General features: G+C 42.1%; 2 protein-coding genes across 5 annotated transcripts in view; both read right to left on the minus strand.

Annotated features, from left to right (window-relative positions):
* nrn1la (neuritin 1-like a) overlaps positions 1-2,234 on the minus strand; it is a 74,847-nt gene extending 72,613 nt beyond the window's left edge. The window contains exon 1 of the mRNA XM_086110240.1: positions 1,735-2,234. Within this exon, the coding sequence (XP_085966366.1) occupies positions 1,735-1,777 (43 nt within the window). The 5' untranslated portion in view covers positions 1,778-2,234. The remainder of the gene's footprint in view (positions 1-1,734) is intronic.
* Positions 2,235-2,522: 288 nt separating this feature from the next.
* Positions 2,523-12,815, minus strand: part of edc4 (enhancer of mRNA decapping 4) — a 36,804-nt gene continuing 26,511 nt past the window's right edge. For all 4 annotated transcript variants that reach the window (XM_086109291.1, XM_086109290.1, XM_086109289.1 and 1 more), the window contains 6 exons: positions 12,314-12,429; positions 12,035-12,200; positions 10,018-10,204; positions 7,618-7,837; positions 6,214-6,377; positions 2,523-4,496 (listed from right to left, as the gene is read on the minus strand). In XM_086109291.1, the coding sequence (XP_085965417.1) occupies positions 4,313-4,496; positions 6,214-6,377; positions 7,618-7,837; positions 10,018-10,204; positions 12,035-12,200; positions 12,314-12,429 (1,037 nt within the window). In that variant the 3' untranslated portion in view covers positions 2,523-4,312. The remainder of the gene's footprint in view (positions 4,497-6,213; positions 6,378-7,617; positions 7,838-10,017; positions 10,205-12,034; positions 12,201-12,313; positions 12,430-12,815) is intronic.

The following is a 12,815-nucleotide window of genomic DNA, read 5'->3' on the forward strand; positions in this document are numbered from 1 at the left end:
TTATACTGTAGATGGAAATTAATTTTTCTCTTGCTGATGGATTTAGTTCACAATTTGCTTTGTTTCATTCTCCTTATGATGGTTGCAGGTGAGCTCCAGCCATTTGAGTGTCTTGAAAAACTTACATGACATGTTTTTGGAACGGGAGGGAAACAAACACGAGCAAAGGGAGAACATGCAAACTCGGCTACAATGCGGTCCATCACGCTCTCACACAATCACCATCAATTAAGCCAACTGGGAAAGAAAGATCAATGTGGTGATTAGGCCTCACAGAAGTGTGCGTCGTGTATTACAGCTCGTTATGAACCTCGGCTGTGGGTACCAAATGAAAAGCAACAGACCACAGGCAAGCAGTGGAACGTGAATTGTCTGGTAAATTGCACGGTATAACGCATGAGGCTGCCATACAGCCCTGCGCTACTGCTGCTTTATCACTGACTCACTCGCTTCCTAATATCGCAATAGCACATATTATTTCATTGTTTCGCTCAGGACGTTCAAACTCCCTCATTGCTTCTCTTATGAGTTGAAGTATGCATGCGCTGTATTTTCAGAAGCATGAATCACCTTTGATGAATAACCTTTTGCACTCCTCGGCGGAGAGACGTTAATGCTTGATATTTTGACAAAAGACGAACATAGATCAAAACACATTCGGAGAAGGAATTTCCAGCCGTCCATTTTCTATCACACTTATCCTTATCTCAGCTGACTTTGGGTAAAAGGCTGAATACACCCTAGACAGGTCACCATTTCATCTCAGGGCACATAAAGACAAAGAGCCATTTACGCTCACATTCACATCTAATTTGAGTCTTCAATGGAGCCGACATGTATAACATGTTTCTGGAAAGTGGGAGGATGGCGGAGAACCCACACGAGCAGGTAGGACATGCAAAATCCACACAGTAAGACCAATGCAAGGGTGGAACCCAGAACCTCAGAGCTCCATCATCAATAGGAAATTAAAACAAATTAAATATGCAAATATTTGGCCTTTCTCTCTCACACACACGCACACCTAAAAGTCTATCAATGTGACAAGGATTGAGTGACTGAGTGAAATGTCAGAAAGTATTTCTGCGTGGAAAGACTTGACGAAAGTCTCATGAGACTCCGCTGCGAAGAAGAGGAGGAGGACGAGGGACAGATGCTATTCATTTATCTCCATCTTGGAACTTTGTTGTTTGTTCTTTCCAACCCTCGCTGCGTGTCGCTCCCGTGGGATGCCCCAAGCAGCTTCATTCCACTGACAGCAGCATGACAAGATCATAATGATGACAAACATGACGATGGTAGCTAATGAGCATTTAGCGCACGTGCCTTGGACATGGGAATATTCAGTGTGACAAGATACCGCCTCGTTGGTAGTTGGACAAAAGTTGAACAGCGGGTTGCGCCAACTTGGTTGCGGCTGATGATGGGTCGGAAGCATGACAGTCCGGAGGAAAATGATCGAAAATTCCAGGCAAGTTATGAGTCAGCATCTATTTGCAGCTAGACACAGCAAGGTGTGTCCCACAAGAGCCACGCATGCCCACGCAACCTCAAATCTATTAAGAAATAGATTCAGCATAGTGGGTGGTCACATGTTGCCTGCAGTGCTGCTGAGGATGAACACTTTTGACGAGCAACTTCAAGGAGGCAGCTCGTCTACCTAAGCTATAAAAGAAGTGCCCCACTCCACTACACACTAAACTTATACAAGGTTATTTGGAGTACAGTACTTACACAGAAGGAAAGCAACAGGCACGAAGAAGCACGCAGAGTTCATGATGCTGAAACGTGTCGCGCCACCGGGCAGAAGATTCCCCGACGCGTTGTTGAAGATCAAATAAAATCAACTGCTTGTGTCTCTTAAAAGTGATTCTCTCCTATTTGGTGCAGCGCTGTAGTCCGGAGTGAGTGAGAGGATGCACAGTGCGCACCTCTGATGGGGAGGGCGAGTTTGTGCACTGGAGGGGGAGGAGAGGAGAGGACGAAGCTCCACCACATCTGCTCAAAACAGATGGTGGTGGTGATGATGTGAGCAAACTTATCGGACAGAAGTCCGATCCTCGAAATGGTTGGTGGTGTTTCAGTGCAACTGCGAAATCATTCAAGAGGTGATGGTTTAATGACATTTCGCTTAACAGCCTTGTGGCCCTATCATCGCAAGAAACGAAAGCTTGTAAAGGATAGGATTGAGCTTGTATATAACTATAAATATAGATGTATATATAATTATAAATATATATATAAATCATTTATATAAGGGGGGGGGGTTTGTATAGTACACAAGAAAGTTGGCCAACTTGGATTATTTTTTTGGACCTAACAGTCTTTGGGGTGTGATTTGAACTCCATGCTGCACACCTTCACATGAATGAGAATTAGAGTTCACCTTTTGGACTGCTCTCTGAGCTTTGTGTGTGTGTGTGTGTGTGTGTAAAATGCTCCACTTAGTATTACCGACTTCAAAGAACGAGGCGGCTAAGACTTTTAAGAGAGGATGAACCAGCTTAACACGTCACAATATATCAATTCAACAGGTTTTTTTTTTATTCCAAACGTTTAAGGGTAAAATAAACTATAAAAGATCCAAACAGCAAACTAAACAGTTGAAAGAATACAACACTTCACTTGTGTTACCACTCTGGGTGTAGAAGTCAAACTATATTCTCTTGAGACGCAGAACTGAAGAGATCCGGATGCTAGTCGTCAAAAGAGTGCTTCTCTCTTCCAAGCATCCAAACAAATGACAACATTGATTTTATGTGTTGAAAATACAGGTTCATCTTTGATGCGCTGTTTTGAGTCCGACTGTAGAGGCCACCGCAAACTGCCTGCTAATGACAAACATGCTTGTAAATGTCAATTTAGACTTAAGGGGGGTATAATGCTTCATTACTAGAGCTTACTGAAGGCCAAAACAGGATTCAACATCCATGTAAAACAAGATAAAATGCAGTAAGGCACTTTTTTTTCGGCAACTCCCAATTTAAACTCCAGAGAGAAATGTCAAAATAACAATATATTTGCTGTCAGCATAACAGTGGCCACCCAGCAGACATGTGTTTGGAAAGAAGGTGTGCACAAAAATAGTCAATGAAGAACAGGAGCTAACGGAGCTCTTTGCCAAAAGCAGATTCAATGAGCGGTGCGCTTCAATCAGGTGCTGCCTCCTAAAGCCCACAAGAAGTAACTGCACATCCAGTTTTCAAACAAGAAATATTTGGATATGATGTCAGTAACAAATGGCAAAAGACTTTGCAATACTTTTTCATAATTTTAGACAAGTGCACAATGAAGACATTTTACAGATATTTAAAGAATGGCACAGAACAGATGAGAGAATTTGGGGCTGAAAAGTCTGACCACTTTAGTTTCTCTGGACGGCGGCCACCATTAAAGTTTCAGATGTTGAAAGAGGATGTTTAAGCATTCTGCATTGTAGTTACTGCTTAAATGTCTGTTTATTTTCCTTGCATCCTGCAGGGAACCTTAGCAGAAGGGTTTGTGGGGAAAGGCCAGTTATGATAAAGCATTATGTTTTTCAATATTACTTCCAAAAGAGGATAAAAGCAAAATCTTACAGAAAGCAAACTGGCTCGATTTAGCCCATTCAGGGCAAAATGTCCAAGTCGCGTTTAGCCTTTGGACGTTACAAACAGCTGCTTGACATAAGCTTAGTAAAAAAAAAAAAAAAAAACCCCAAAAAAACAACAACAACAACAAAAATACACGAAGGTGTCAAGTCCTGAACTTTTCTAGAGACTGTTTTGCTGGAGGACAAAAGTCATTGACAAAAACTCAATGGTTTGGCAACATCGGCCACTGAGATGGACATTCTTTAAGTCTTATGCACGCTTGCACAAAGGAGTTGCAAAACACTCTGATCTGGTAAACTAAAAAAATAAAAATAATTGATGTGAGTCAAAGTTGACAACAATCTTTCACGTGAGCCTAAGAACTGCACTGGTTGGAAAGAAAGCCAATTTGTTTCTAAATTTTGACACATGGCTTCTACGAGGGATGAAGGAAAAGGAGGAAGAACAGCAAAAGCCTGTTATTCTCCTCAGCCCCAGCCACTCGTAACTCCGTGTTCATCTGCTGCTATAGTGCCTACATTCCACTGTTTTCAGCTTCCCAGGTGCAGCGCTAACACCATCAACTGTCTTCTCACCCAAAATTAAAAACTTACTGGACTGAAGTTGTCATTGAATGCTAGAAAGGGTCACGTTCTCTTCTACAGTTGTGAAGACATACAAAAACCGACTCAACATCATTTGTTCAAAAAACATTTCTTCTGAGTGAGAATTGAACGAAACTAGTGGTTGACAAGTCCTTGGAGTATCAGCATGAGACGCCGAGCTCTCTTGGTAAGAGGGCTGTGGGGGTCCGGCTGCATGAATGCAAAGAACTTCGGTCTGACCTGGGTCAGCACGGAGGCCATGTGATCTCTTGTTCGAGGATCACCGTGGTCCAGATTCATCAATGCGTCCTCCAAATAGCTACACATGGGACCCAGAGGAAGACTTGGATTAGAATGACGGCCAGGTCACTGATTAAAAAAAAAAAAAAAAAAAAAAGCATTCTGGCACAAAATAACATTTACAGGCAAATGCAAGCGCGAGATGGCACGTAAGGCATCGCCATTGGCTGTCTGGAACACCCTCAGTCACTTCAGCTTCAATGTCAAGCACAGTCCTTGATGGTTTTCCTAGCAACCAGCTCTCTTGTGTGAGCGATTATTTTGTGCTTTCACACCAAAACACTGCAGTGGGATGGACTTGTCATCTACAGCTGCGCCCTCTCCTCCTGCCACCCCGCATCACTCTGTGCAATTAATTGTTCCAGTCAGACATCTGGTGGCGTGAGTGTCCACCAGCTTTAACTGTCCTAACAGTTTAAGTGAGCATTCATCTCTATGGGGACACCCTATCCCTTCCCAAGCTATCGTGCCAGCTGGCCCCCATTCAGGTGGGGCACAACAACAACCCTATCAAATTGACCATTTTATTGACTCCCCTTCTTTTTGGATATTCAGCAGAATTGGAAATTTGGAAGGAGGACAATATTGCAAATTTTCTAAAATCTAAATGACCACATGATGGATGTCCACTAAGTATGATTGCAATTTGTCTGGAGCGTTTCAGCAATGATCTAGTCGGGAAGCTACACAGGACACAAGGCTGCGCAGCGACTCGACTGAGCTAATAAAAGTTCATAATGAACCACACCCCCCTCCTCCTCTACGGGGCCATAGCCCAGCTGCAAACCAGAGAGGTGTCTCACCTCTACCACCAGGCTATAAAGAGACATTGCTTGGCTAAGGGAATCGTTTGATGCAAGAACAGCAGAAGGGAAGAGAAGATGCACACATTCAGAGGTAAAGGGAACATAAAGATGCTTAGGTAGACACTCTCCGAAGAGATATTAACTACCTATAGGAGAAAAAAAACCTATCTACATTCAGATAGCCAAGCAAAGAAAAGGCAATTGCAAGTGTAACACTGATCAGCCTAATCAAGAGCTACAAGGGCAGAGATTTTGAGGGCATTTGAGATTCTGCTCCATTACTGTGTGTAGTTGTTGCCCACCTTTTCTAAGATGGGGTCGGATGTGTTTGTGTTGTCATTCCAATGACATTAACATCTTAAAGATTACAGAGGTGAATTTATATTCAAGTGAAGTAATCAAATACAATGAACAAATTCTGTGACAGACATTTTCAGACCTTCTTTTACCGTAATATTGGGTGGGGGTGGGGGGGGGGGTAACCTGGGATTGAATGTCTGGACTGTTAAAAGACATAAGAATGTCTTTGGGAAAAATTTCCCACCCCATGAACCCGTCCGTGACTTATTGACAAAATTAACAGGCTTGAGATTCTGTGAAAGGAAATGGAAACAAGAGCAGGCAGGTTGCGCGAGTACCGACAATTGAAAATACTGTAGGTGCAAATGGAAAAATGTCTTTAAAAGTCCAGCAGATGATGATGTGGTGTCACAGGACTTATTGACAAAAACATTTTTCTTATCAATGGCCCCAAGTCGAGGCTACTCGATTCAGCTCATTTTCAAAGGGGATGTTGATGACATTTGTATTATTGCACCCCCCCCCATCCTCCAGTTTGAATTGCATGATCGTCCAATTTATTCGCTTTCCCTTGCAATTTTTGAATGAATACCGTTGAACAATGGCTCCTCTATTGTCTCTGTGCCTTACCTGATTTTCAGCTCAGAACGAGTGTTGAGGTTGGATGAGAGCTGCTGTATGAGTGACAGCAGCACAGGCTGGCTGAGAGGACACGGCTGTTGTCCAAACACCTGCTGAGAGTCGATGGTCTCGCACACGTACAAGACCAAGTTCAGATCTGTTGCTGACAGAGCCTGGTAAGGGAGTAAGAAGGTTGTTCAGATGAAAACATTTCATGAATCTTTGATGCCCTCAATCCCAGTTCTGTCCATGCAATACACAGACGTATTTCTGCAAGAAATGGTCAGAAAATGTATTCCGACAGTGTGGGGGTTTTTTTCTTTCAAATACTCAAACCACAAGAACAATTACATCCACATTACAGTGGACAAAAATTGGTAGCAAATAACTTCAACCGTTTCCAACCTGCTGGATGGTTAGGGTGAATTTTGGAGAGGAATGATGTCAACAAGCACCACATAAGCTCATTATTTTATAGATTTTGACTGTCTGGTATATACTGCCCATAAGGTCATGAATCACATCAGTCTTTTTTACTACACGCAACACATCTCTTCCTGGCCGGGGCAGGGGGACTCTTTTTACTCGGACTGGCTGTGTCAGCCGAGCAATTCATCCTCAGACTTGTCAATATTTTGAAGCAGATGTAATGCCTCATCCACTTTATATTTTTTTTATAGATCATGGTGACCAGCGGCATCTCTTAATGCTGCCGCGAGTTGCCATGGAAACCCGGCGGTGCCGTCCCAGCGCAATGTGCGTAAGATTGAGCAAAGCTGTCAAATTGATGGGCACCCTGTAGTTTAAAGGAGTAATGACTCCTCATCACTGTTTGTATGTTGTTAATACCATAAAACTGCACCACGGGAATGAAATGCATACAGAATTAGGAAAAGCCAAGAGGCCAGGGGCATTGTCAATCTATATACGCAGCGTAATAACACATCAAAGTTTGGAAAACTGTCAAAGTGATGGCTCTGGTAGTTTTACTGGAAAACACTCAAGGCCTTAAGCCACTTTGTGGGTGCTGTCGGCATATCTAATGACTTGTCAAGTGTGTCGATTTTTTTCCCCCCTTTTTCTTAGCGGGAGCTGCCGTGGTCCATGGCCGTGGACCTGTCCCACGGGGGACCCTCCCTCAGTTTTTCTTTCAAAAACTGTAATTACTGTTCAAGTTAATACTACCTCAGCGGTTGCGTTTAATGTTGCAATTTTGCGCTTGCATAGCAAAAATATTTTCTTATTCTAATTGTCCTATTGTTCACTGAGAAATAGATAAATGGATAAATAGATGAAAAGCTTCCAAAGGACAATGCACACTTGGTCCTTGGCCAAACTTGGTCGTAATTAACAAAGGCACAATTTGTTACATTTTGTTAGTGTGGCTGTCACTGTGAATATGATGTGCGTTACCTGCTGGAAAGCCTGGTTGAGTTGTCCTTGCTGAAGGAGCTGCAGGATGTTAGATTGCTGTGTCTGATAGTCTAGATGTGCGGTTGGGACGGGAGTCCCTGCTGCAGATCTCATTGCCTGCATAATGCTGGAGGTGACCACTGCCTGCTGCTCCTTCATTGCCAGGCTCACCTCACCTTTGACAATACGCTGTACATGACTAAGAATTGACTCCTGCAAACTGAACAAGAAAAGAACAGTTGAGGGATGGGATCCACATCACAGCATACACTATTTCAGTGGGAGCAACAGCTGTTCACTTTGGTTTACTTGGGGGGAAAAAATAATGCCATTAATCGACAAACCCAATTCCAATGAAGTTGGGTCAGTTTTTTTTTTTTTTGCCGTGCTGCCTAAGTGATCAAAGGTCAGGAGCATTCAATGTTGGTTTTCGGCCTTGCCGCTTATCTGCAGTGATTTCTCCAGATTCTCTGAACCTTTTGATGACATTGTTGACGATAGATGATGAAATCCCTACAATCGATGCAATTGTACATTGAGAATCATTGTCCTTAAACTGTTTGACTATTTTCTCATGCAGTTGTTGACAAAGAGGTGAATCTTGCCCCACCTTTGCTTGTGAATGACCGATTAATTCAAGAAAGCTCTTTTTATATCCAATCATTGCAACCACCTGTTCCTGGTTAGCCTCTTCACCCATGGGATATTCTAAACTAGTGTTTCATGAGCATTTCTCAACTTTCTCAATCTTTTTTGCCACCTGTCCAGCGTCTTTGGAATGTGTTGCTGCCATAACATTCTTTGTTAATGATTAGTTGTGATAAACAATAACGTTTATCAGTTCTAACATTGATATCTTTGTCTTTGTGATCTATTCAATGTCCCGACTTCATTGGAATTGGGTTTGTAGGTTCAATTCTAGTTTCGTTTCCCTCCATAAGCTTCAGCTGGTCCAAAATTCAGCTGCTCGCATTATCACACTCACACCATCCATAAACCATATTACACCTGTCCTTCAACATCTCCACTGGCTCCCCATTATACACCGCATTCAATATAAAATCCTGCTCCTTACTTTTAACGCTATCCACAACCTTGCCCCTCCATACCCATCTGACCTCATTCACATTGCCACACCTGTCCGCTCTCTTCGTTCTTCCTCCTCTCTCCTCCTCACTGCCCCCCCCCCCCGCCCCGCCCCGCCCGCCCGCCCGCCTCGTCGCTATGGGGAGCAGAGCCTTCAGTCGCTCTGCTCCCCAGCTCTGGAACACACTCCCCGCTGACCTTCGTAACATAGACTCATGAACACATTTCAAATCCAGCCTCAAAACACATCTGTTTGGACAAGCTTATTCACTCTGACCATAAATCCATCCATTTTGTTTTATTTGATGTTGTTTTTAACATTGTATTTGTGTTTTTAACTGCTTGTTGTAAGGCAGGGGTGCCCAAACTTATTGGACCGAAGATCGACTTTTCGATCAACCAACCTCCCGGGATCTGCCTTTACCGGCACGCATGCCATGATGAGAAACAGCCTGACACTGAGGCATGCGATGCACTTTTGCAGCCTGTTAAGTATCGTAGCTCACACGTACCGTTTTAAAGTGCTTCCCTCAGCCCTCTAGATTCCTATTCTTTGCCCGTGCCCTCGGTGAATTGTACACGAAGCACACTCTGAATGAGAATAATGACGATCAAAGATGTAGAGCAACAGCTCTGATCACAAACTGCAATTGCAGACTGCTGAGCGCTAACAACTTCCGGTGACGTAATCACGCGCCACTGAAGGCTCAAGATTTACCTGCTTTATTTTATTTTTAAAATTGTATTTATTTATTTTTTTGGGTGAAAATGAGACTGATAGGATGATTAGGGCGCAGCGTACATTAACACAAAAAATATATTACTAACGTGTACAAAGACACAAATGGTTGTTAGTTTTTTTTCTCCTAGACACTCCTCGGATCTACTTGTCTACTGTCTAAGATCTACCGGTCGATCAGGATCGACGTAATGGGCACCCCTGTTGTATGGTGTCCTTGAGTGATTAGAAAGGCGCCCACAAATAAAATGTATTTATTATTGTTGTTTTATTTATGGACAGAGATCATTAAAAGCAGTATTAAAGCGTTAAATGTCTTAAACCAATTTATTATTATTAACACAAACAACAGAACAGGCAGCTGTGGTCTAATTTTGCTAATGAAATGACTGACAGTATTTCTTTTCACAGAAATTGCATATATAATGTCAGCAGTATGACTATGCTTGCAAGGGCAACACAATTATAATTTCAACACGTGAGATTTATAAAGATGGTCATATCCAGCACTTTTCAGGTTGTTTGCCAAACAAAGAGGTTCACTTAGAGTGATGATGGATGACTTGGACACTTACTTCCCCACCATCATCTGGATCTGATGTTGGATCTCAGCCCGGATGTTCGCTGTGATGCTATTGGCCAGTTGATCGGTGGAGCTTTGGAAGCCGTCCAACATATGTTGCAGTTGGTCAATCATGGGGTCTCGCGTTTCCTGCTCTCTCTGCTTTTTGCTTTTTGCATGGGCCTCGAGCTGTTGTATGTCTACAGAGAAAGATCAACAACTTCAATCTCATCCTCACACAAGCAAATAAGACAAGAACAGTTCCCTACTAACGGTGTCATCAAATTGACCTAAGCATTGTACAAGTAGTAACAATAAAGATAACTTCTGCGAGTATGAGATAGCATGTGATGCCTTGCAGCCTGAGATAGTTCCCGACTGGTAATCGCATTTAATCTATCTCCACAAATAGTCTCATAAATGTATGCCTTTAGGCACAGCAGAGGCAAAACCTGGGAGACAAGCTGATACACCACATTAATTAATGCTCCGTTGAAAAGATTAAATGGTATTTCATCCATGGAAACATAATGCAGCTTTTCTCTCCCTTTATGCTTTTGCAGGTGTTCACTACAACTCCAGTACTGGTTGAAAATCTGGTTCTCATGAGTTGAATAAAGTTCTTTTCAGATATGATTGAGTGTACAGGTGTAATACATTTGAAAACTTATTTCAAGAACAGAAGACAGTGTCAATAGACAAAGACTTTTTTTTTTCCAACACTGGTGCAGTGATTGCTGTGTCAGGAATTTACTTTTCCTAACACCTGCCCATCTGACCAAAAATCTGGATTCGGTGCTACAGGCATCAAAGTTTCCAACTCTGCCAAGATCCCTCTGCTTGCGGAACGCATCAACCCCCTAAATGCTTGAGGTGCTGAATCATATGCACAGTACCTTCACATGGTTTGTTTCTGAGCTTCGTGTGAGTCTGAACCACGGTTCATTTGTGTCAAACTGAATTTCACCTCAAGGGACAAATGAAGATGTTTCTTGATTGAACAGGAAAATAAATAACCACCCATTAAACAAAAAATAAATTCCACGTCAACGAAATAGTCCTTGGCTGAAAGAGAGCAGCAATGATAAAGTTTCACACACAAAGTTATAGTCAAGTTTACGCGCTAGATTGTAAACCGTCAATTGTGTTCACGTTTATCTATAAAACTTTAAAACTCCCCATTTATGGCCAACAAATTGGATTTGTCCTTCTTCACGCAGAATAGCAACTTTACTGAAGTTTTCAAGACGTTGCTGGTGTGAAAAAGCACAACCTCAGAACTCAGGTAGGGTTGTCACCATACCAAGATTTTGTTATCGGTCCAGGTACCAACATGTATTTGGATATTTTTCAATACTTTTTCAAATAAAAAAGAATGCACACATTTTGTTCATATTTGAAATAGCATTTTTGTCACACATCTAGTTCGTACGTCCTTTGCTCTCTGTGACTCCCCATTAGCACTGATGAACAATTGTGGACCCCTCCAGCATTTAAATTGCCCATTCTTGCATTGCATGATCAGAATTTTAGGGGTGATCACCGATCAATGAGTTTAAAAAATACCTCAAAAACAATAACGAATTCGTTCAAAAGATGAACCAACCTTTCCAATCTATTAAAACAACTTCTTTACTGTAAGTTCAACTCCTGCTATTCATGTGGAATTGGGCCCAGCCGGGACCACGAACAGTCAAAATTTGGAGCACCCACTGAAATGAACAGGTTGTTTGCTCTAATGTCTTATTTTGCTGATGAATTATGTCATTGATCGATCGGCAAATTCTGACATTACAAACTATCACTGATTGTGCATATAATGGAAAAATCTGCCGCTCAGATCCAGCTGATCAAATCTGAGTAAAGTCTAGTTGTCAGTTACAAATTTGAATGCCAATCATCTGAAAACAACACAAAGCATTTTGAGGCACGGGGGGCTGTACGAGGTATTGTCTTAATTTAAAATTATTTTGAACGTATGCAGTTTAACAAAATCCATGTTGATTTCCAAACAATGAAAATGGACTTACATTCTTGTGTTCCTTGCTTGAAACTTTCATTAATTTGCTGAAACATGGTCTGACAGCCTCTCTCAAAAACAGGCAGCACAATGCTCTGGAAGGCATCTTTGTAGGCAGCCTGAATAGGACCTTGCATTGCTTCTGCGGCGGCTCGGCCAATTGCATCTGTGGTGTTCTAGCAACAAAGAAAGAGCTTAATGTGAGCAAAGACCTAAATGGAGCAAGGCAATATAGATCTTAGACCACGGACAGTCATACAATGAATGGTGGTGAAGCCCAGACACCTACCTTGGATTTGACAACCTTACTGACGTTGTCCTTCAGGGTAACCTCTACAGAGGTCAGTTTAGAAGAAATAGTGTTGCTCAGTTGAGATGTCACTGGCTCCAGACTCTTCGAAATGGCTAAACAGGTTTAAAAAAAAAAAAAAAAAAGAAGAAGAAAAACACACACACGCACACAGGCCTTCAATCACCTTATTACATAGTAAAGCGACCAAAGATCAAGTCCAGCTTAGTCCTAAGGTTTCCCTACTAAGCACAACTTGAATTGTGGTTATTCTAAATTTACGTTGAGATAAGATTTGAATGGGGGTTGGAGGGCTAAATTTGGGAGAAAAGAAATAAAGAACAAGACTAATCATAACTGGTAATTAGAGGTGCTGGAAGAAAACACTTGGGATGAGACTCAAAGGTTGAAAAAAAAAAGTTAATGATATGAAAACGATCTCTTTGCCGGCTAAATAAAATTGTTGTATCTCAACCATCTTCTAAGAACTGTCACATTTACA

Source organism: Hippocampus guttulatus, chromosome 4 (assembly GCF_054856545.1).
Source record: "Hippocampus guttulatus isolate MCC_2025c chromosome 4, RoL_Hgut_1.0, whole genome shotgun sequence".
In the NCBI taxonomy this organism is placed as follows: Eukaryota; Metazoa; Chordata; class Actinopteri; order Syngnathiformes; family Syngnathidae; genus Hippocampus; species Hippocampus guttulatus.